General features: G+C 38.5%; 1 protein-coding gene across 2 annotated transcripts; it reads left to right on the top strand.

Annotated features, from left to right (window-relative positions):
- On the top strand, window positions 1-24859 carry sugt1 (SGT1 homolog, MIS12 kinetochore complex assembly cochaperone). 2 transcript variants are annotated; one of them, XM_026931957.3, is made up of 13 exons: window positions 1-107; window positions 204-252; window positions 5295-5385; window positions 7410-7479; window positions 7845-7915; window positions 8581-8634; window positions 14059-14087; window positions 14610-14632; window positions 14834-14930; window positions 16073-16180; window positions 22387-22483; window positions 22588-22760; window positions 24365-24859. In XM_026931957.3, the coding sequence occupies exons 1-13, from the start codon at window positions 94-96 to the stop codon at window positions 24464-24466; spliced, it is 978 nt and encodes a 325-aa protein (XP_026787758.3). In that variant the 5' UTR covers window positions 1-93; the 3' UTR covers window positions 24467-24859. The 2 variants fall into 2 exon arrangements, with proteins under 2 accessions (XP_026787758.3, XP_026787757.3); XM_026931956.3 differs by having other exon boundaries at window positions 2-107; window positions 14607-14632.
- Window positions 24860-25133: the final 274 nt, after the last annotated feature.

Here is a 25133-nt window from a genome sequence, read left to right as displayed (position 1 = left end):
GGGCGGGGTTTACGGAATATCGGTAGGGGAAAAACATCACTAGCAACATCCAGAACTTTCTAGACGCAAAGCACGAGAACAGGCAGCGGGCTAATGGCAAGCGACAAGTGCGTGCTTCTGAAACTGGAACGGTTTATGTTTAAAAACAAAAAAAGTGTTTTAAATGTGGGTTTGTTAGTAAAATAAATATTTTCTCGTTGCAGGAGTTTTACTGACAGCTTCATAACCGCGGACCCAGCACGAGCTCTTGAGGTAATGATAGAAGCTAACTGCTAGCTTAGGGGTGATATTATAATTAGCTAACTCAGTTAACAGCCCTGCAAACCCTGACATCCTCACACTCAGCATGTGCTCACTGACAGGAAAACGTGTCGGTGATTTACTTTGTAGGTAGCATAGTTTTGGTTAAAAAGAACCCTGAATTGCTAGCTAGCTAAGCTAAGCTACTATGAATAATAGGAATAGCTAAGTTAGTTTTAACACAAGTGTGTAATAGGTCACTAGCCATGGTGGCAGGTTATGTGCTGTAACACCTCACTGATTTCCGTGTAAAGCCTGTAATGTGAGCTTGTTTTACAGCTTTATCTGTGTGAAGAAGCTATCTATCTTCATTACCCAGCGCAGTATTTACCTCCTGTTTGTTTATCTCCATCAGCATAAAGTCTGTGTGAATGAATGATCACGACAATAAATAACAATTCTAGGTGATTTTGCAGTTAACTGCCATGGCTCTTCATCTTCAGCTGTCTAACAAAAACCTGCAAGTTTTGTGCCAAAATAGTTTGGTATATGGAGCTATCTATGATTTCCTCTGTCTTGACTAAATCCCCAGTACCAGCCCTGTAGCATGATGCTGCCATCACCATGTTTCACTGTGGGTATGGTGTTTTTTTGGGTGTCTTGTTTTTGTGCAAAACATATCTTTTAGAATTATGAAATAGCCAATACTTTCCAGATATTCCAGCAGCTCTTCGTCAAACAACAGTTCTAGGTGATTTTGCGATTAACTATCGTGGCTCTTCTTCGTCAGCTGTCTAACAGAGGCCTGCAGATTTTGTGCCAAAATAGAGGGAATCATTGATAGCCCCATATACTAATCTATCTTGACTAGAGCCCCAGTTCCAGCTAAAGAGAACCAGCCCCATAGTATGGTGCTGCCACCACCGTGTTTCACCGTGGGTATGGTGTTTTTTTTTGGGTGTCTTGTTTTCGTGCCTAACATATCTTTTAAAATTATGACCCATAGCCAGTACTTTCCAAATATTCATCTCTTCACCAAACAATGGTTCTAGGTGATTTTGTGATTAACTACCACGGCTTAGCTCGAGAATATTCTGTGTACAGCACTGCTTAGTGTAGCTAGCATGGTCAGTGTTGTAATGTTTTAATACTGGAAACTGCTGTAACACTATGCACTGGTTTCACTAACAACTATCTTGTACTATTAATTGGTGAAAACACCTACTCCGTATCTACTTTGTAATTTTTTTTTCATGTGCCTTGTATATACACCGATCAGCCATAACATTAAAACCACCTGCCTAATATTGTGTAGGCCCTGCTTGTGCTGCCAAAACTGCTCTGACCTGTCGAGACATGGACTCCACAAGGCCTCTGAAGGTGTGCTGTGGTATCTGGTACCACAACTTTAGCAGTAGGTCCTTTAAGTCGTGTGAGATGGGGCCTCCATGGACCGGACTTGTTAGTCCATCACATCCCATAGATGCTCGATCTTTGTCGTGTTCCTCAAACCATTCCTGAACAATTTTTTCAGTGTGGAAGAGTGCATTATCCTGCCGAAAGAGACCACTGCTGTTGAGGAATATCGTTGACCTGAAGGGATGTACTTGGTCTGCAGCAATGGTTAGGTAGGTGGTACGTGTCAAAGTAACATCCACATGAATGCCAGGATCCAAGGTTTCCCAAAAATTTGCCCACAGCATCACACTGCCTCTGCCAGCTTGCCTTCTTCCCATAGTGCATCCTGGTGCCATCTCTTCCTCAGGTAAATGATGCACACGCACCCGGCCCTCCACATGTTGTAAAAGAAACCGTGATTCAGACCAGGCCACCTTCTTCCATTGCTCCATGGTCCAGTTCTGATGCTCGTGTGCCCATTGTAGGCACTTTCGGAGGTGGACAGGGATCAGCATGGGCACTCTGACACAGCAAGCTGCGATGCACTGTGTGTTCTGACGCCCTTCTGTGGGATCGGACCAGACGGGCCTTCGCTCCCCACACACATCAGTGAGCTTTGGGCAACTAATGATTATTTTTATAATCGATTAATCAGCTGATTGTTTTTTTTGTTAATCGGATTAAAAAAAAAATTCGGTGCCATTTTTTAAAAATTTATTTAAAATAAAATCCACAAACAGAGTGTTACAAATATAAACTTTAAACTAAAACTTTACATTAGTGTAACTGTTTGTCCAATTTTTATTTCTATACATATATATTTTAATAATTATATATTTTATAATTATACATTTTATAATCTAATTAATATTAATAATTAATTAATAATAAAAAACCCACTTTCACTGCACCTTACAAATGCAGCATATAATGACAATAAATTTGAATTAAACTAAACCTTTTAAGCAATTCGCACCAATTTCCCCAAACCCTTGCACACAGTGGAGCAGTCTGGATATAAACATAAGTTTGTGCTCGTGCATCACTGTCATGCTTCCGTGCCACACAAGCTCCGCTTTGCAAAGTTTGCAGGTTATAGTCTTCTTTGCGGCATTTAATATAAAATGCTCCCATGCTTGGGTCGCTCACTTTTTTCCGCTGTCACTTGACAATTACGCCTCCGTCTGATGGTGATAAAATGTCATGTTGGGCCTAGAAGGAAACGCTGACATAAACAGTAAAATGAAAAAATTAATTTTATTCAATTTATTCAATTTTTGTTGACTCTGGGTATCCTGCTAAACCTTATATTTCCGGTTTGTAAAAAAAAAAAAGTTAGTGTTCCATATGAGATGATTTTTAGTAATCTATCATTATTGATTTGCTCGATAAGTTGTTGTCACCGGTTGTCCTTCCTTGGACCACTTTTGGTAGGTACTAACCACTGCATATCGGGAACACCCCACAAGACCTGCCGTTTTGCTCTGACCCTGTCGTCTAGCCATCACAATTTATCCCTTCTCATAGTCGCTCAGGTTCTTACGCTTGCCCATTTTTAGTGCTTCCAGCACAGCAACTTCGGGAACTGATTGTTTGCTTGCTGCTTCATATATCCCACCCCTTTGCAGGTGTTCTTGCAGTGTTATTCAATAATCAGTTCTTGCAATAATCAGTGTTATTCACTTCAACTGTCAGTGGTTTTAATGTTACGGCTGGTGTTATGGTGTATATATTTTATACATTATATATAATTATGTATTATGATATACCACAGCATGGTTCAGTTCTCAAATCTGATTGGTCAGGAGGTGTGCATTATTTTTGTGTAACAGCACAGCTCGGACAATAATTCTGGCTGTAATGTGATCTATAGGTTAATATTAATGCGCTCGTTCTTACTTTATTGTTTCTATAGTAGCAGCTCATACACAGGGACTTGTACAGCAGATGCTCCACATAATTTAAGACTTCTGATGAATGAATTTAAAAAGCGTGGTGTTTTAATAAAGTGAAACGTGTAATCGTTGATATGGTGGCCTTTTTTTGTTGGGAGACGTTTATTTAATGTTTAAGGAGTCTCTATTCTAAGTGCTTTGTAACAGTCACAGAACTTTCCAAAGTTTATCGGCACAGGAAAGTCTTCAAGACAGAGGCGTTTACCACTTTCTTTGTAAAATGAAGAGCTGTGCTTTTTGAGAGAGAAAGAGATTTGATCAAGTGGAGAAAGAGAGAAAAGCAGATGCGGGTGAGAGAATGACTGTGTAACGTAAGTGAGAACAGGAGCTAACTTGTCTCTGACATTCTACAACATTAAATTTAACTATAAACTGTTAAATTGCACAACGTGTAGTTTATTATTAAACATTGTAATTGTTGGCAAATCACTGTAATATAAGCGGAATAATGGCATGAGCTTGTATGAAAATGCACTGCAGGGATGTCAGGCAGTCACTGACAATTAATCATTTATTGTTAATTTTTTGTATACATCCATTTTATTTTTTTAATTTTATTTATTTATTATTTTTTTTGCTTTTTGGGAGACTCAAGAAGTATGCACTAGTCATTTTCTTGCCATTAGAAATGCTTTAGGAACAGACATGCATAGTAACTCTGTTATTGTTTGTCTCAGTGAAACTCATTATAGCTATAGGCTTCTGCAACAGACACACGCAGTTATTGTGAATTACTGATTTAATACCTGTGCCTGGGTTTGTACCCCTCCATCACCTGCCTCCAGCATGCAGTATTTTCGTTACTTTCGTTCGTTCATTAGTTTCGTTAGTTTCGATACATTCCTTACTTAGATAACACACGGTTAAAAGTGTCGGTCATTAATAAATTTAGTATTAAAACTGCTGGCAAATTGTTGTGGTATAAGAGGAATAAAACTTCAGAACATGATGTTATAGGAAGAAAATCAACTTCAGGGTGGTAACAGTAACTCTGCTTCATTCCAGGCCACATCACACTACCCCATCGCTGATTATTTTTCTGTAACAGCATGCCCTGTTGTGTTTTATTCTTTAATTAAAACCTTGTATACTGATCTCTTGTGTAGTTTTCTATGTTCTTCCTATTGTAACACCCCAGTGTCTTTCCCTACTGTCTATCTTTCTGTCTTTCTATCTACCTTTCTGTCCAATATATCATTTTATTTTTATTCTTATTACTGCCATATTAGTCTTTGCAGTATTGATATCTCAGAACCCTGCCAAATGGAAATGTGTAATTTACCAAAATACATAATTTTTTTTTTATTTACTCTGCGAGCATTCTGAAATAAGTTTTCTGTGGGTGTTTTGATTAAAATTCTGCATTGGCGTGTTATATATGTGTGTGTGTGTATGTGTGTGTATGTGTGTGTGTGTGTGTGTATATATATATATATATATATATATATAACATAATATAGGCTTATTGCTAGACATATCACAGTTGCAGTGTGTAGTAATATAATTGCAGTGTCTATTTTGGTCCGTATCATGCAGCCCTATTATTTATCTGTCTGTCTAATCTTTTGACTGACAATAAGTGAGTTAAATCATACTATTAACACAGCTGCAGGCTTACAAAACTAATCAAACCAGTAATAAAATTTCTCATTGTAGCAGCACATGCTCATTTATTAGTTTTTGTTGCTTTTTTGTTACCAGGAGCTGAATGTGGCTTTAGGTGAGACTGCTGATAACGCAGAATGGCTGTGTCAACGAGCATATGCACACATCCTGCTCAGAGACTATAACAGTAAGTGCTTGCGTGTGTTATCTTTTCTTTATGTTGTTATGAAGTTCCTGTGGCTGTTTTATCAGTTCACTTGTCACATGTTCTTCCAGAATGACAGTAAGTGCTTCAAAGAGTTTTAATGGGGTTTTTTAAAGCATGTTGTGTTTTTGTCATGGTGTGTATCCTTTTATATGGTTTATATGGTGGCTTGTCACAGTACCATAAACTTGACTTTAGTACCGACACTGACTATGGGATTGTAGTGCTTCATTTTATGGCCAAAAAAAAAAAATACTTATCACCACACTGTCCATCACACTATTTTTATTTTTGTTTCTGTTGCTTGTTTTTAGGAATTCACACAAGTAATTGAAAAATCCTCCTGTTGTATTCATACTCAGTTGTTACACAAGTCCACACATTGCAAGCATGTTATTCCAGGTCACATTCTCACTGTGCTTTCTTGCGTTACTGCAGTGGATATTTACCCATACGGGCGTTGAAGTATACTTCAGTATAATGTCGGTAGACTGGAGAGTAGATCCATGTCATCCTTTTTTATGCCTGGATTAGATGAGGGGAAGCACTTTTAATATTGCAGGATGACAGCTGTGGAATATAACTAGCTTCTGCACTATGTCTAGCTATACTGCACAAAGGAGTGAAGCCACCATGCTCCCATAGTTGCGTCAGAAGAAAGCACACTGTAAGTTAGGCTTGTGCTGTAGAACAATTCAATATGTCTACACAGTATTACTCTGCCACAATATCTAGTGATGTTAACTCCTATTATATTATATAGACCAATATATGTAATGTTGCCTGCCAACCTTTAAACATTTTGTGTAGGGCATCTGCAGTTTAACCTTAGAATACACTAGTAAGAGTTATTGTTTAAAAACACACCAAAAGAGCAGTCTTTTTCCGCCTTATAAAACAGAGAGATGAGGCAGTTGACACATGAATCTGGAATGATTTGCGCGGGTGTTTTGTACTCTCTGATATTACGTGACACTGCCTGGAAGCCCCGCCCCCCTTTCCCTTCATCTCACATGTTGACTCTGGCCTAACGGGGCTCCCGCACTTTCTGGAGAATGTTTTGAGTTCATTACTATGGAATAAAATCTTTCAATGTATTTTCAACTTAATTACAGTGAAGTGTCAGATTGAACACACACACTATTAATGGTGAAGTTAAGGAGATTAAGAAATATTCATTTATTTTTGCCCTCTCATGCATCGGTCAGTGCTCAGACATGTTCAAACATTTTGAGCAGCAGAATAACAGAAAATCTTGGCCGTGTGGACATTAGACAGCCGATTTATAAAAGGATTTTTTCTAAAGTAGATACTGTTTTCTGAGCATTACTGTGGAATCGCCTAAACATCCACCATCCAGCTGAGTTTTCAGAATTGCTGCTGCTGGAAACCTGCACAGTTGATAATATTATTACACCCTCCTGTACTCTCCTTAACCCTGAACTGGTGGAAATGCTCATTTTCCTGTTTTTTTTTTTTAAATGGTAAATCACAAGCAGGGAAAAAAAATCAATATTGCACAAGCATACTGCAAATACTTCTGTAGCTCCCTTTGTGAAACAGTCAGAATTCAGATCTTGCTTGTGTTGCTTTATCTGTTGCATTGTGACTATTGGCATGTACTTATGTGGAGTATGGGTCTTGCCATTGGCCATTTTGCATGCGACGTCAACCGGGATGGACATGGACATAGATGGACATAAAAATAGACCACTGATTAGTCAAATGCAGTCAAATTGGCTGGTGTGTGTAGCACAGCAGGTGGTGTGATTCAGAAGCATATGCACATCATATTACTGTAATGCAGGACAAAAGACCACATGAAAACTTTGATTTTGCAAAAGACATTAAGAAATAGGGTTTATTTTCTTTTTATCATTGTTGAATGTATTTACAAAAAAAACACTAATAGCTTGGACATGAATGTGCTTGTCCCAGGTGCCCAGGCTACTGACTTGTCCACTCCTGATATTATTTGCATATTACATTATTACATATTTCTTTAGGAGCAGTTGATGATGCTAAGAAAGCACAGCAGCTTCAGCCTGGTATGGCACTTGCATTCCTGAGAGCAGGGTGAGTTCCTACACAACCTGATCACCCATATTCACTCCATGGCTGCTTGTTAAATACTGAATACTGATTGGTCAGTAGCAGGCAATTTTCAGTTTTACACATTATTGCGTTTCACTCAGGCTTTTAAAATTGTAATTCCCTTTTCAGTTCATTCAAATTGTGATCCATTATTCACATACATTTGAATATTAATTGGCCTGTAATGTTATATTGCCACATGCAGAAAGAACAATAGCACTCCTACTATGCTTTCATAGGGCCTAAAGCCCAAGAAGCTGTATATGTAATTGCTGTCTTGTTGGCCTTATTTTTCTACAGTAACTTGATTACTTTTCAGTACATCTGCTCATATTTCTTGTTTTCAGAATTGCAGAATATCATCTTAACAGCATCAGTGCTGCACACCAGGCCTTCACAGCTGGAAAAGGACTTGATGGTGAGTCAGTTTATGCTTGAAGGCAGCTAAAACATTGTCATTAGTGAGTAGTAAGTTACCTGAAGCAAATTCCTGTTCTTTTGCAATATCTAGTTAAGTACGTCATTAATTAGGATCCCACTAAAATACAGTGTCAGTCAGTGTTAATGTATTAGGATCCTGAATACATTTAGAATAGAAACTTTAATAATTGTATGTTTAAAGTACAGGTGTGGCTGGGCCTGGTTTTAGTCCTGCTCCTGTAGTGATTATTTTTATGGTGGAGGCGTTATGTTTTCAGTTTGTCTGTTCATCCAAGATTCTTCTTACACTTTTGAATGGATCCAAACATGGTCAAGGTCAACTGTCTGAAATAGTTTTACTTCAGTAGCTTCCTTCCTTTTTGAAGTATATTTTAAGGGGATTTCAGGCATACAGATTAGTAACGAGAAGGACTAGACTTGCTGTGAAGTATTCCTGTTGGCGTTTGTTTATATCTGCCCTTGGTGTTTTCTAATGAACTTAGTGGGTTCTGTTCCCCAAAATATTAAAACTGCCATGTCCAGTACACTCCTGTGTTCAGCAGTATGGCCATTTTTTCTCATGCGAGCTTCATATCTGGCCATCTGCATGAAAGGAAAAACTGTGTTGTTCCAATGAACACCTACAGTTTGTATTTTTCACAGGTGCTAATGAAGACTTTCAAACATGGATCAAGAAATGTGAAGAGAAAATGGCAAGTAAGTTTAGACTTATTAATTGTTAACTTCCAGACATCTTATAGGCACTGATTTTGCCATGCAATTAATCTGGGTAGTTTTCTCATTTTAGGTCAATGTTTAATTTTTTTTTTCTTTTCTTTTTTTTTTTTTGTAAAACCCAAATTTAGCTCCACTCCCTAGTATTTTCCTTAGAAATCAACATATGAGGCAGGAGGGTTGAAACAACACAGGGTTAAGTAAACCCTTCTCAGTGTTTTCACTGCAGTTGCATTTCAGGTCAAGTGGTTTTTATTGTCATTCCTCTATATAGCTTGTATATACACATTGGAACACATACAGTAGCAGAACTGTATGTGGAACACATACAGGACTACATAAAGTGCAAATACAGGACAGTGTGAGATGAGTGCAAAATATACAATAAATACACGGGGCAATAAATACAAAAGACAGTGCATGTTAACTGGACAGGATATCAGAACAGTGTTGGATGAGAGAAACCAGTGCAAACAATTGCCTGTAAACTGCTCACTGTGGAGAGAAGTACAGCAGCAGTATCAAGTGAAAGGTAGCAGCAAGTTATGTTTCCTGTCTTCAGCATTAGAAAGTGCAGGTGTGCAGTGATGGTTATGTGATGTTGTGATGTTGGGATGGGTTTGACTAGTCCAGGCAGCAGTGTGTTGAGTTTTCCGACTGCATCCTGCTGCGTTTGTTGTAAGAGGCATCAGTGGTGTGTAGAGGGACCCCGGTGAACATCTGAGCTGTTCTTACAATCAGCTGTAGGACCTTGCAGTCTGAGTCTGTGTAGTTCCCATACCAGGCAGTGAGACGCTAGTCAGCACACTCTATATTGTCCCCCCCCCCATAGAAGGTGGTCAGGATGGCAGGGGAGAGCTTTGCTTTCTTCAGCTGCTGCAGAAAGTGAAGATGCTGCTTTGCTTTCTTGGCTAGACAGTTGGTGTTGAGAGTCCAGGAGGGGTCCTCTATGATGTGCATACCAAGAAAGCTTGGAGCTTGCAAGCACCTTGCAGGTAGCATAGTATAAGTCTAACTTGCTCTGAGTACACGTCCCCAACACTGTTTCTTATGCCTGGCTTTGTCCCCACTAACTTGTGAAAGTGTGTTTTTTAAAAATCCAAAGCATCCATCATTCTGTCATTGCTGAAAGTGTTTAAAAAGCAGGTGTAGGTTTAAAATGCCCATGAAATGGCATGAGAGCTGGGATTTGATTTTGCACATTGATGTATGTACACTCACCATACACTTTATTAGGAGCGTGCACATTTATGCAGTTATCTAATCAGCCAATCAAGTGGCAGCAGCACAGTGCAAAAAATCATGCAGATAGAGGTTGAGTTTCAGTTAAAGTTCACATCAAAAATCAGAATGGGGGAAAAATGTTATCTCTGTGACTTTAATGCTTGTGCCAGATTTGCGTATTTCGGAAACTGCTGATCTGGTATTTTCACACAAAATAGTCTCTAGAGTTTACACAGAATGGTGCGAAAAACAAACATCCTGTGAGCAGAGGGTCTGCAGGCTGAAACACCTTGTTGAGAGAGATCAGAGGTGAATGTCCAGACTGGTCTGAACTGATAGGAAGTTCAGTATATAGTAACTCAAATAAGCATTCTTTACAACCGTGGTGAGCAGAAAAGCATCTCAGAATACACAACACGTCAAACCTTGAGGTGGGTGAGCTACAACAGCAGACCACATCAGGTTCCATGCCTATCAGTGAACAAGTATCTGAGGCACAGACTCACTGAAACTGAGTCTGAGTCACTGAAAGACCAGGTGATTTCTTTTATCTTTTTTTTTTTCCCTGATCTTCAGCTGTACAGGTTGGGTGAGCCTGTGCCCAAGATCACCTCAGATTCCTGTTCTTGACTGGCAGGAGTGGAACCTGATGTGCTCTTCTGCTGTTGTAGCCCATCCACCTCAAGGTTCAATGTTTTGTGCATGCTGAAGTGCTTTTCTGCTCACCACGGTTGCAAAGAGTGATTATTTGAGTTACTATATCTTTCCTGGCCGCTTGAACCAATATGGCCATTTTCCTTTGACCTCTCTTATCAACAAGGTGTTTCCACCCACAGAACTGTCGCTCACTCAGTGTGTTTTAGGTTTTTTGCCCCATTCTGTGTAAATTCTTCTGTGAAATTGTGTGTGAAATTCCCAGGGGATCAGCAGTTTCTGAAATAGTCAGACCAGCCCATCTGGCACCAACAACCATGCCACAATTAAAGTCACAGTGATCACACTTTTCTCCATTCTGATGTTTGATGTGAACATTAACTGAAGCTCTTGATCTGTATCTTACTGATTTTTATTTTTATTTTTTGCATTTTGCCATATGATTGGCTGATTAGAAAACTACATGAATGTGAAGATGTACAGACGTTCCTAATAACACTTTATTATACACGGTGAGTGTATACATATTTTTGAAACAGGAAATCAGAAGGGGAACTTGTTGAAGTGTTCATGATGCATTGAAACAGCTGCTTATATTCTGGAAACTCAGCAGTGGTTTAGCAAACCGGCTGAATAATGTAGCCAAGAGTTTATAGAACCTGTTTTTAAACTGTGTAGTATTTTCACTGCTAATTTGCCCTTTGTGACTTTGTTGTGTTTGATATCATGGAGCAGGGGTTTCCAACCACCGTGCCTAAGACTGCCACTGGGCTGTGGCTTATTTATTCGCCTGCAGCAGGTTTTTTTTTTCTCTTCCTTTTGGTAATCCTCATGAGGTCGTGAGTGCATTAGGCTTCCTGCAGATTGAACGCAAGGCAGTGAAATAAAGCAACGGTTTTGGGGGGGAAAAAAAAAAGCCTTCTGGACAAGTTAGAAACACACTGACATGCATCAATATCTTAAAACTATTGTTTGCTTGCCATGTCATACACTCATTAGCTGCATTCGTACTAGCTGAGCGTCATAGTGCATAGACCACCTGTCGTGATGTTTTTGAAGTAAGGTCAAAGATATTTAAGCTGAGATCACGATTTTGGAGGCAGAATGACCACAGACACACACACAAAACCATCTTTTCAACACAAAAGGGAATAACTTGTGGAAAACTACATGAACATAACTACACATATAGTCTGTTTGATGCTAACTAGCTGCTGCCCTGAAGTCTGTTTACGGAAGTGGCACGTATGTGTCCTAGAGAGCATTTGATTGGACACAAACTGGATGAGTGCAGTGTGAGTAATAGAATTATTTTTCCAATGTTTTTTTTTTTCTCAGAAATGATAAACTTTATAATTAAAATAAGAATATTTACAAAACACATTGTTCTCATGGGTGTCATTGGGTCAGTCCTGAGCTTGGATTAATGTCTGGAGTTTCTGTGCATATGCTCCTTGTATTCATGTGGGTTTCCTCCGGATTCTCTGGTTTCATCCCACCTCTCAAAAAAATGCCAGTAGGTGAATTGACTTCACTAAATTGTTCTTGGGTGTGAATGTGTGAATGTGTGAATGTGTGTGTGTGTGTGTGTGTGTGTGTGTGTGTGAAGGTGTATGATCAGCTGAAGTCCACCTTAACGCTTCCCAGAATAAAACAGTTAATATAGATGAATGAATGAGGCGTGACCAGGATATAATGGATGCCAAGGGACACATACAATAAGCTTGAAATCACCCATTTAATTTCATGGGCACCATTTAAGTGATGGTTACATTAGAATTACATTGTAGAATTGTAGAAATGCAGTATCTTTTCTGTGAGACATGGCTGATGCAGACGGAAATGCTTTCAGTTTCCACTGATCTGGTTTCTAATTGATTAAACAAGGGTTTTTCATTGTTCTTGTACCCAGTATTTTTCAAAGGCTATAAACATGACAAACTTCTCATTTGAAGTGTTTTTAACATAATCCTCACAATTGCTATATAGTAGAAATGCTATACTGCTGATCATGCAACAAATCCTTATCTGTTCACTAAAATATATTTAAAAAGGTCTGATAACTCGAATGGAAACTGTGTTAGAAATATTCTGAATCTGATTGTTGTCCTTCATTTGCAGTGCCATGTGTTTTGTTCCGATATCTTACTCATGATAATAAACTACAATTATCTTTTTTTCCACAGTGATCTAATGTACTTAACCCTAATATTCAGATATTTTTAAAGCCTTATAGATCTCTGAGAGCAGGACTGAACACAGCTGGCAAATATGCTGGCAGAATAAATATTAGTATGGATTCAGTGGCTGCTGCATCATAACGACCCTTAGTTAAACGTGCATGTCAAAAGTGAGCTTATTGACCCAAGATCTCCATTAGCATCTCACTCACTCACTCACACTGTATTTCAAACAGGGGCTATTCTTAGACCCAGCATGCTGAAGTGAATGCCTGAGGGCAACAAATAACTGTTAATGCACTGATGTACATGATAAACAACCCTGCTGAACTTGCCACCAGCAGAAGCCTGTGTGTGTGTGTGTTTAGAATAACACTGTGCAGCACATGCTGGGAGCAGCATGGTTGTTTTTAAAAAGCAGCATCGCTCTTTGGCTCTTTTAGATGATTTAAGAATCAAGCAGCATGCTGTTTTTTGGCTGTCACTGTCAGTTCTCATGCAAAGTTCTTATAAGTCATATTTCCGAGGGTTGAATTAGAAACTGTCACAAAAATGATTTGTGTTATTTAGCACTTTATCCTTTGCAGTAGGTTTTTATGGCGTTGAGTGTCTAGACTGATCAAGGCCGTCTTCCTCCCTTCTGTATTGAAATGATGCTTTATGTAGTGTTACACAGTCCTTTTATGTCGTAAGGGACATTTACCATCTGTCTGCTCTTTAGCTTTCTTCTTCTTTTTTTTTTATTATTTTTTTTTTTTTATTAAGATTTTTTTTTTCTTCGTGTCTCTTCCCCTATTTCCCCCCTTCTTTTGAAATGCGACCTCATTTTAAGTGCCATTAATGCGCCGTCGGATGCTTGCGAACTCCATCTCATACTGTTTATGAAAATATTCAATAATTTATGAGACATAACAGCTTAATACTGGGGGGAAAAAAAGACCTCTTAGGCTCATATTTATGCTGCTACAAAATGCACTTGGAATGGTAAAAGGCTCTCAAGCTATAGAATTATATCCAGTGAAGAAATATTTTGAAGTCTAAAGTTTGTTATCAAGAGACCTTAAAATACAGAGGCCTTAAAATGGGTGTATGAACTGTGTGGGCTAAATAGACTTAAAATTTACATATGAGTGTCTCTTTTACATCTGTGTTTCTAATTATGTCTGCTTCAGATGTACTTTATCAAGCATAAGATGTGGAAAAGTGTTACGGTTTAATTAGCTATTTATTTGCATTCAGATGCAGTATGATGTTCCAGATGAACAAAAGTTGTAGACAGTGAGTTTATATTTAGTCTACTGGCAGTTTATCTAATTGATGCTTTGTTCTTTCTGCTTCTTTGAAACAGCACAAGACCAAAATGGAACCTCAAATTTGGTAAGTATGCTTTTAAGCTGTCTCAAGTAATTACTACCGCCGTTAATATTGCATCAGAGTCAAAAGAATTAACCTGACATCAACACATGAATGACCTTAACATAGGGATTGCACACTTTTTGATCAGGGTTATATCCATCACGGTGTCAACTTTCATTTACTCACATTCTGCTCAGTAAATGGGAGAAAGTTCTTATCTGTTAAATGTAATGTAATTGATCATGTTTTCTAGCGTGCATCGCAAATGAGTGTAGTATGAGTACACTCTACACTCAAAGATAGCTCTAACATTTCTGTTTTTTTCCTAGGGAAGTTGTCTTTGTATATTGCCTTTGTATATTATTTTTTCCCCAGTTGGGGGCACTGTTGCTCACTTTAAATGAAACAACTCCACGAGACATCAGATACAGCAGGTTATAAATGTTGTAGCTATTTTCTGGTGTATTTTCATTGATCTGTGATTTGTTTGTCTTTCCCTCTGGTTCATGTGGAATACTCACACACACGTCTCAACATCAGCAGCAAACTGCAACTCCCCATGTCAAGTAAGTGCAAGAGAATTACTGACTGATGCATTGTAATACCACATAATGCTCTGTAATGCCTTGAAACACAGTCCCGGTGTCGAGTGACTATTTTGTGTGAGCTTTGAAGAAATGGTTGTTTTGATCATTTGGTTATTATAGTGGCACTAAAACCGTTGTGGTTAGTATTAAGTTGCTCAACTTTCCCTCTTGTCCCCTCAGACACGACTGGTACCAGACAGAATCTCAAGTTACTGTCACACTAATGGTAAAAAATGTCAAGAAGGAAGATGTTAGCATCACATTTCAGGAAAAGGAGGTAACAACTAGTTCTTTTGTGCTTTGCTTTAACAGGTGTTTAAGAGGTGTTCAGTCATCAGATGAACTTTGTAGTACAATATTGTTATTCCTGTTAATACTGCTTTAGTATCATATTATCTTTTCCAGGTTTTTTCCTAATTATGATGTTTAGATGTTTATTTATTTATTTATTTATTTATTTTTAGAAGTGTTGTCACAGTTACTAACAACACTTCTCATGTGTTGTCACAGTTGCTAACGTGCCACCTCGCACAGCGATAAACAACTCGTGTCCTTTCACAGAACGTTCAGATGAAAAGAGAGAAGAGTGGAAAAAAATCTCTTTACGGCCCGTCCTTCTCTCTCTCTCTCCATTTATCTTATCCCTTTCTCCCCAATAAAAGGGAAAATCAAAGTTTCTCCCGTTGTTTGATGTGGATCCTATAAATTAATTACGGATAATGTGAGTATAGTGTAATAATTTGGTTGCAAACGAGTTGGAGATGAGATAAAATATGGATGCAGTGCTATCAGGGGAACCTGCCTGCGGGCTGTTTTCACGGCTCCCGCCGGGATATACCAGCAGTCTGTGCGGCATTAATGAGGAGGCCTCGCCAGCTCAAAGCATCATCCTTTAAAGCACACAAACCCCGAATATGTGTGGGGAGTGGAGAATGAGGAGAGAAAGAGTAGAAGAGTGGAGAGGAGGCGTGATCAGGAGACTTGGATTTGAAGCAAGCCTCAAAGCTAAGCCTTAGGAGAAGTTTCAGGGCTGGGGGCTTCCATCTCTTCCTGCTTTCTTTCCGATGTGTGATACACTCCAGGGCATCAAACATACCCCCTAGCTTCTCCCTCACCACACCTGCAGCGATGCCCGAGTAAAACAAAGTTTCGTTGATGTACATATTTTTTTCAGATTTATAATCTTATCGACAGCAGCATCTCTGGTCACCAAGGACTGTTAATATTTTTTTTTTGGCTGGATTTAACCATACGTTCATATTAAGTTCTCAGCCTGTCTTGCTTCAGTTTGAATGCTAATCTTCAAGTCATTGACCCACATCAGCTAACTAATATATTTTACTTCTACTCATTGTAGATCAGCCTGATAAAATGAAATGCAAAATGTGACATTTGGTTTTCTTTTTTTGCCCTCCACAGTTGAAAGCAATGGTGAAACTTCCATCTGGTGAGGATTACTGCCTAAATATCCACCTTCTACACCATGTTGTGCCTGAGCAGAGCACATACAGGATCCTCTCTACCAAGGTATGTAATAAACCTTTTGCATTTTTTTCTATATCAAATTTACAGATTAAAAAATAACTATTTCTGGTAGCCCTAGTGGATTTACATTGTTTATCATGATGGAAGAAAAATTGAATAATTTATTACACTGTTATACTAGGGGAAGAAAATCAGGGTCATGTACTACGAGCCAAGATATAGCATGTCATTGTCTGCTTTTCTGCTAGGTCTATTTTAAGTTTAAGGGATGAAGAGATATGCTGTGGTTTGAAATCGTTCGTCTGTCATTCATTAACATGGCTGAATTACGACTAGGCCAACATTAGCCTTTGGCAGAAAACTGGTTTGCTTGTGCATGCTGTAAGATAAGTAAGATTTCTCACAACTAATTTGGGAGGTCTATAGCTGATAGCAGACAGATTTGTAAAGCCCGTCTCCCGAGTCACTCTTTCATACCCCGTACCACAGTTAATTGAGAGCACATTGTGTAAGAACACAGTTTCATGTACAATTAGCTGAGTATGAGGATTGCTCCAGTATTTTCCATGTGGTATCCATATTATGGACAATGCATGTGCAGTATCACGCCTCCTGAGCATGCAGAGAACTTAGTGTCTCCTAAAGCTGTGCGTTTGCAATATCACTTGTCCTGAGTGCTCAGTAGCCTGAGAGTTTGGCTATATTGAGTAGAACATCAAATATTTTAAATAAAAATATTGTGTAACAATGTTACATATTTAATGTTCATTTAATAATTTTTCTTTGACGGATTAATTGAACTCATAATGGATTGTTTAATCCAATCCAAAATAGTCACCCTGCTGAGATCCCTACAAAGATCCCTACTCCTAATTAAAAGCGATGCTATAATCTAATGCTGATCTAATGCTAGAATCTTACAGTTTAAAAGATTTATAATGTACTAATCTAAAAGATGTTTAATATAATTATAACTTACTTTTAAGTAGGCCATACTCAAGAGGTTTGTTAAATTATGATTTCACCATTTTGTATAAAAATCCTGTTAAAATGTATGTGATGAAAACTGTATACTTAAAAATAATTAACTCTAACCCTAGAATACTGTAGTATGCAGCTTGACACACAGCTGTAGTATTAGTCTGTTGCTGATGTGCTTTACTTCCCCTACCGCTTGTTAGTGTTGTGCAACCAGCACGCAGAATGAATGCAGGACGTGTGAGGCAGCTATCTTCCGTATGTGTAGTTAAAATCATGGGTATAATGCTGCGTTGGTTGCATCTTCCTGGGTAGAATTCAGTTTGTCCTCAGAAACACACTTGTTACCCAACTGCAATGCACATGGTAACCAATCCAATATACCAGTGATGGACAGATTTCCAGGCTATTCATTTTTTATGTTTGTTGTTGTCCAGCAGGCAAATAGGTTTAACAACCATAAAAAGAAATAAACCTACTTCCTGTTGACTTTCGAATAACAGACATTTTCAATTTTAATGCATTTAAGCTTTTAATTTTAATGGTGTAACGTAACTATAGCTCATACTTTCCAATCCCACAGCCGGCTCCAATACACACAGATCGCACCTCGACCAACGGTAGAATAGGGGTGCATCGATAACTCCATTCACTGTTGCAATCCGGAGCTATCAGGCTATGTGTCACTTTAAGAGTGCAGGTGATTTCCGGTAATGGCACAGGCTCTCCACGAAAGAACGCGATGAAGTCATGCTCTCTACATATTTTAACTCTGTGGGTTGTGTAGATTGGGACCTCTGGGGTTCAAACATTGAAGCGATATGGGAGGCATAATTAATAGATTGCGGATTACCACAATGCAGATCATCCCATTTTTGCATCGTGATGCATCATGTCGTGATGTATCGTTACACCCCTACAGCAGAATGATTTTTGTTTTTTTAGAAGAGGAGAAATCATATAACGTATTATATTTCTCAGAAGTAGGAAGTCGGAACTTGGAACTACATCATTTCTGACCCTTGTGCGTTCAAGCTACAAAGTGGGGAAAAATCATGGATGATTCCACAGTCATCTTTTGTAAGCAACCAGCTATCCAGCGAACTGTGCTGAGTGATGTATATTTACCTCTTCAAACAGCGGATTGTATAGTCAATGTTATAGATTTAACAAGCAGATATGTCTGTATGTTGATTTGTCTAAAGTAAATACGTGTATAACTTATGGAAAGCAATATACAGTTTAACTTATGTAAAGGTAAGAGGTGCAACACTGTTTACTGCTGATGTTGTGAGCAGCCATGTTGATTTGATGTCACTTGCTAAACTCGGGGTTGAGGGGACTGTCCATAGTTCCCGAGTTGGAATTCCGAGTTGAGGGGTGTTTTCTTTGGGTTTCCTAATCGAAGGTTAAGTTACCACCGTTAGTCGAATGCATCAGTATTTCCCGTATTTCCGTTAGTCTGTTTTAAAGCACTAAACTAGCAAACATACTCACTATACATAATTACATTATGTGAGCTACCACCGTTTTACCGGGCAGCCAAAGCATGGGGCTAGGCAGCACATTTGAGCTTTTACTTGCCTGGTGGGCTAGCTAATAAATTTATAATTTATCCGCTGATGTATCTTATGTACTTCATAATGTGCCTCTTGTCATTAGAAAAACATTACTGATGGATACTGTAACAGATTTCAGTCTGTAAATGTCAGGCATGTGTGTGTTTGGTTGCCTGTGTACACCAATTTTAATAGGTTTTTAGCTTGATTTATGATGGATGATTATGTTAAAAGGTTTTCAGTGTGGTCAGTCTCAAAAGACTCATGTAGGCACAGTTAGTGCACCTCTTTGCGCTCTGTGTACTAAACTTTAACAGCAAAAGCAAACACTGGCTGTGGATTAGACACTTGGCCTGCAGGTAGACACCCTTATATTCTATCCTGTATTTTAGGAGAAGCCAGACTTGAAGACTTTCTCAAGTGCACACTTGCACTCAAAAAACAAACAAACAAAAAAAGTGTATATAGAATTTGCACTACTTATTTATTTATTCTAAAACAAAATTAGTGACCAAAAACTTGATGGATATTTGCTGTCCTTGTTTTGGACTTAATATCAAACAGGCAGCCATTGTTGTTGACCAACTGTTGAATTTCTAGCCTCTGTAGAACAAACACATTGCGAAGCTTGGTAAATGGCAAGTAAATGATTGTTTTGGTGAGAGAGAGCACACACACATGCTTGTTAAATATGCGTCTCTGAGAAATGTCCCACCAGATTCACCTCACTTCCACCCTGAACCTTGTGCTATGGCAACAGTGGAAAGAAGTGCATACCACGGGTGCCTGTATAGGCTAGTGTAACAAGGGCCCTGTTTAAACGTGACGGAGAGTAGAAGGAGGTGCAACCCACCTCTCTCTCACTGACACACACACACACACACTCCTGGATGTGGGACCTGAGCCTTCACAAAGCCCCACTTGTCCATGGGTCTGCTGGGCCCCTCTGGAGCACCTGGTTTTAGCAAACACTCTGGCATGGTGCATTGCTCAGCACTAACCCACTATCATCAAACATGTCACATGCTGTGAATCCAAATCTTCTTTCTGCTTTCATTGTAATGCAGTTTCACCAAAGTCGTTGTCAACTGCTGTAGATTTTTGCCACAGAGTTGCTTTTTCAGGTCCTATATTGTGTTCATTGTTTTATTATTTTTTTCTTTTCATTTTCACACTAAAACATGAACAACAAGCAATCTCTAGACTTTAAAAGTGCACGCCTCTATATATTCAAAATGCAGCAGACTTGTGACCTTGACATTTTCTTAATACCGCATATTGTTTTCTCCTTAGTTTACTGTACATTTGTGTAGATTTCAGTACACCAACAGAGCCCGCAGACCAAACTGATTAAGTCAGCTGCAGACCTCTAGGTGACTGACCCACACATCATTATTTTTAAAAGTCTGGTTGCTTACTGATGCGGCGTACACAGCTTAATTAGCTTGACTCAGTAAACCACCTTATTTCAACAAACCTGCTTGATTATTGTATGCATGCTAAATGTTTAGAGCTGTACATGGAAATGATTTATAATGTAAGTGTAAAATATTTATCTAAGGAATTTACTCGAATATATTCTTAAGGTTGTCCCACATGCTCTTAAATATCTCAGAAGCAATAAATATAAATTGCTGGGTAGCTGCTTCAGAGTGCCAGACTTTGGTACCGATCAAGATTTTGTTGGCAGTGAACAGTAAATTATGTGCATTGTGTGTATCAGCTGTGTAATTAGTCCTTGATCTAAGTCAGTGGTTCTCCAGGGCTCGGGAACTTGAAAATGGATGGAAGCCCTAGGCTCTTAAAGCGAAAGGTTTTTTTTTTTTTTTTTTTTTTAAATAAAGCGCCTTGGGGTTGGTTTTCACTTTCAGTCGAACATGGTCTCAAATGAAATGTCAACATGGAATTCTGAGTTGGCAAATAGGATTTTTTTTTTTCTTCTCTGAAAAACAGAGAGCCTAAGGCATCTCAAGCAGGAGGTGAATTAGAATGTCAAAAGTTGGACTTTTGTACTTAATCTTGTTAATGCAAGCATACTTTTTTTTTTTTTTTTTTGCATGACATTTTTTTCATATGTGTTTTTATGCAAGTGTGTTTCTGGAGTTGTTTTTCCCCCATGAAACTGGGTAAACAAATCTGCCTGTTTTTATCCCCCATGAAAAATGTAATGCTGTGCTGTTTTCTTCACATACATTAAAGAAGTTTCGCTTATTAGACTGTCTTAACCCCTCACAAGAGTCAATTTCCTCAGTGAGAGGTGCCTGACCTTGCTTGCTATGCCACGATGACTAGGAACCAATTACCAGCTGCGTTAATGGACAGAATGGATGGATGAGGAAGGAATGGAAAGGCAAAGGGCACAATCTGAAGCTCTGCTGTTGTTGCGAATCATTTCACTTTCAAACAAATAATCAGATCCTTCCCTTTTTAATTTCCACACCTGTCTCTGTTGGTTTATTTATTTCTTTTTAATGAGATGTCTTGTAATCCATAGCCAGATGTCAGTGTCTTGTACATTTTCAAAAGATCATTCCCCCCCCCCTGCCAAACACACACACACACACACACACCTCCTTTTGGGTATTTTGGGTGGTGTGAGTTTAAGAAGCTCAGGATATGTGACATGCCAGGGATGGCCGCTGGCTGCTCTAATGGCTGTGACGATGACAGGCAGGCAGTTTTTAGGTAGCATGGTGGGATTTTTTTATTTTTTTTTTCCTGCCACCCCTCAGGGTCCTAATGGCACTGTCAGGCATCTTCGCTGATGCCCGTCAGGATTCTCAGCAATTGTGCCGTGCCTGTCACCTCCCTTTACACCCAGCCCCAACAGATATGGGAAGGAGATTAATGTTGCATAGCCCAACGAGTGAGTGAAGAAAAAAAATGAGCCAATCTTCACAAGTCATCTTCCATGGCAGTGCTGGTAACTGCTCAAAGCTGCAAAAAGCAGGAGAGGTGTAAAAATGTTCACCTGCTGTTCAGAGGGCAACCACCCCCCACACCCATTCTCTTCGATTTCCTTGTTTCACTGAGGATCCATATTTGTTTTCTGTATTCTTTATTTATTTATTTATTTATTTTGCTCCATCCTTTCACACATTCTCACTTGACTCTTTCCCCATGCCAGAGGTTTTAATTTACAGCTTGGTTGCCTCCACCTAAATCACTGTTTTAGGCACTTTGATGCTTTAGCTGCACCACTGGAACTGATTTTAATTTAGTCCCATTTATATTTCCGTTCCTGGTCTTAAAGGATGCTTGGTGATAATGAAGCTCTATTATAAGAGAATATATTGATCAAGGAGTTTCAACTGGGAAATTGCTTAGAATAAAATGAGTGCGTATCAGAGGTTTAATTTTTTCTTTACTCTAGACATGTTATGAGTCCAAATTACCATACCCTAGCATCCCAATTTTCAATTTCCAACTGTCTGCACCAAATCTCTTGCTATTCTGATAGGGAAACGTTTCATGAAGGTCTTTCCATATGGTTTTCCACTCCATATGCTTTTTGCTTTTGTAAGCTCACTGGCGATTGTGGTGCACATCTCTGTTGTGCTTTACTGTTTCTGAGGAATATGCTCCTATCAGAATTGCTCATTGTGTCTGTGAAGGTTTTCAGGTATCCCGATCATTTTACATGCCTAGGCAACAAGTCAAGGTGACCGGATTTGACAATAGCTCATTGTCTGTTTTTGCTCTGCCTCCCAGGTTGAGATAAAAATGAAGAAGACAGAAGCCATCCGGTGGGAGAAACTGGAAGGCGAAGGTGTCCTTCCCAACTTGAAGCACTTTTCTCCCTCTTCGAGTCAGTATCAAGAAGCATGTATCTCCTCTTCAGAAATAAAGTCAGCCTGACAATTCCCTGCTCTCAATTTCTGCTTTTCTCTGTTATTACCATTCTCATTTCAGACCAATACCCATCATCCTCCCACTACACCCGCAACTGGGACAAGTTGGTGGGTGATATTAAGGAGGAAGAGAAGAATGAGAAGCTAGAGGGGGATGCAGCACTGAATAAGCTGTTCCAGCAGATCTACTGTGATGGCTCAGATGAGGTCAAGAGGGCCATGAACAAGTCCTTTGTAAGTAGTGGCTTGGAATACAAGCACCCTTTCATTGTTTTGCAGTAACATTTAAACATTATTAAGTAGAAGATGTTAGAAAAACACTGTCTCAATACTCATTACAAACTATCCCAAATCTGCAACATGCTTAGTTTATGTACGATCTCTTAAGATTGCCAACAAAAGATTTAGGTTCATTTTCAGAAACTGACAAATCATAAATTCATTAACTGGGCAACTGAAAGCTGCAGTGCTTATTTTTTGGCTTGCCCAGAAACCTAATTAAGTAGGTATAAAGCATATATAGGTAATAGCATATTGTGTTTGAGTAACATTTTATCTATAAACCGTGGGTTTCTGTCATTGTATCACATGTAAAATATATTATTAGAATCTCACTAGTGTCTTCATTTTTGCTAGTCATGAGGTGTGTTGTGCAAGTGTTAGATTAGATTTTGTTCCGTTTCATCGGTGTCACCACATGCCTGCAAGTTGATTCTGCAATGATCATCTGTTACTTGTGCAAGTTAATTAATTCATTTAGTAAAACATAGCTCCTACAAATAGCCAGACTGCCTCGACTGATGTGTGTAGTATATCAGACAGCAGGATACTAAAACTAGTTATGAGTTTAACTATAAAACTATAACTAGTTTTAACATGCATGCAAATTAAACTTGTTTTTGTGAAGTTTATAGGAAGGTTGTTTTTTTTTTTTTTTTTTTTTTTCTTTATTTGGTTTCTGGATGGAAAGGAAAGAGCGAATGAAAAAACTCTAGTGATTGGCATCAGCAGCCAGCTGAACCTACTTGTCTGCTGGGCAACTAGGAATAAAAAAAATAATAGGCCTGACACACAATCTGCTTGTTTTATGCACTCAGACTAGGTGAGGATAAGATTTTCATAAAATGTAGGGCTCACTTTATTTTTTTATAATGAAAAATAAAATGGAGCCAGACATATCCAAGTAATTTAACAATACATTTAAGATATACTTTTTCTTTTTCAACTTTTTTAACTTTCTCTCACTTAGTGTAGATCAGTTTCTACTGATCATATGCGACTCCAAGTAGTACCATTGATATATCTGAAACTTTTTTGTTTTGTTTTATCTTCAGATATTTTTATTTCAGATTTACTCAAGTAGTACTTACTAGTTTATAGAAGTACATTCTTTTAACATGTAGCTGTTACCCATTTCATTTAACTGTTTTGAGCCTTCGATGTTTTGTATACCTTGTTCATTCTTCAAAAATATTGTCATGTCATGTTTCTTCAGCTGGTGAGATGTGGAATGACAAGCTGAGGGATATTTGGTCCTCTAGACCAACATATTAATATTCAGTGAACATTAATATGATGAGCATATTTGTGATCACTGTGGAAACATTCCTCTGGGAAAATGAAAATGAATTCGTGGTCTGATTTTATCAGTCCCTCTTGCGTTCTTTATGAAACATCCATATGATTTGTCTTCCAAAGAGTATACTTTGAGATTTTGCTTGTTTCTTGTGACCGTCATCATACATTCAGCTTTGTATGCTTCCTGTGCTCATCAGCATAGTGGCTTATTTTATAGTGTAGTTTGCTGAGAGTTTAATCACTCCTTAATCTCTACACAGATGGAATCTGGAGGCACAGTTCTCAGTACTAACTGGACAGACGTGGGCAAACGGAAGGTAGATGTTAATCCCCCTGATGATATGGAATGGAAGCAATATTGAAGGAACTTGACATGGTGATATCAACAGACATACAGTTCCATAATCACCTCACAGCCCTGACCTTCCTTTCATTATGTTCACATTATGTCCTTTTCACATTTGGCTTGTCCTTCAGACCTAATTGTATAATCACAAGCTGGGACTAACAGTTGTGGAGAACACTTTATTTTTTATTTTTTTTTAAGTGGGTTATGGTGTGGAGACTGGCTGTCTCGGACATCTTGTCTTTGATCCTTCTCGATCCTTCAACCTGCTCGAGTATCACTCATCACTTGTCAAGTAGCCATGCATCAGTATACATATTGGCCATTTTTACAATGTATTTCAGGGGTTGTGTTTTCCTTGAATATTACTAAAACACATTGTAAATAAATTTTTCTCTTGGTCTGGAAATGGAAGTCCTCAATTTTCTTTCCATAATCAAAATGGTTTATTAAGCTTCACACTGAGAACATTTGTATTCTGTCAAACTTGGAATGTGTAATGCAAAGCTTTCATTTCGTGTTTTGTTCATGAAGCAGCTACCTTGAACATTTGTTAAAAAAACGTAGCTCTAAAAACAAATCTCTGTTCCATATAGTTATGTTCTTTGAATATTTCATATGAATCTACCAAACAAAATAACTCTTAAACCTCTTCAGTAACAGGTTACATGATAAATTCATGT

Source organism: Pangasianodon hypophthalmus, chromosome 26 (assembly GCF_027358585.1).
Source record: "Pangasianodon hypophthalmus isolate fPanHyp1 chromosome 26, fPanHyp1.pri, whole genome shotgun sequence".
Taxonomy (NCBI): Eukaryota; Metazoa; Chordata; class Actinopteri; order Siluriformes; family Pangasiidae; genus Pangasianodon; species Pangasianodon hypophthalmus.
The sequence above is the reverse complement of the archived record's forward strand: the minus strand, read 5'-3'. Positions and strand labels throughout refer to the sequence as shown.

What these genes read in the sequence shown, in the direction of transcription:
- sugt1 (XM_026931956.3), top strand. An exon ending in CTTGCATTCCTGAGAGCAGG is followed by an intron (nt 7,480 to 7,844) that starts GTGAGTTCCTAC and finishes TCTTGTTTTCAG; the next exon opens with AATTGCAGAATATCATCTTA. An exon ending in GCACTTTTCTCCCTCTTCGA is followed by an intron (nt 22,484 to 22,587) that starts GTCAGTATCAAG and finishes TTCTCATTTCAG; the next exon opens with ACCAATACCCATCATCCTCC.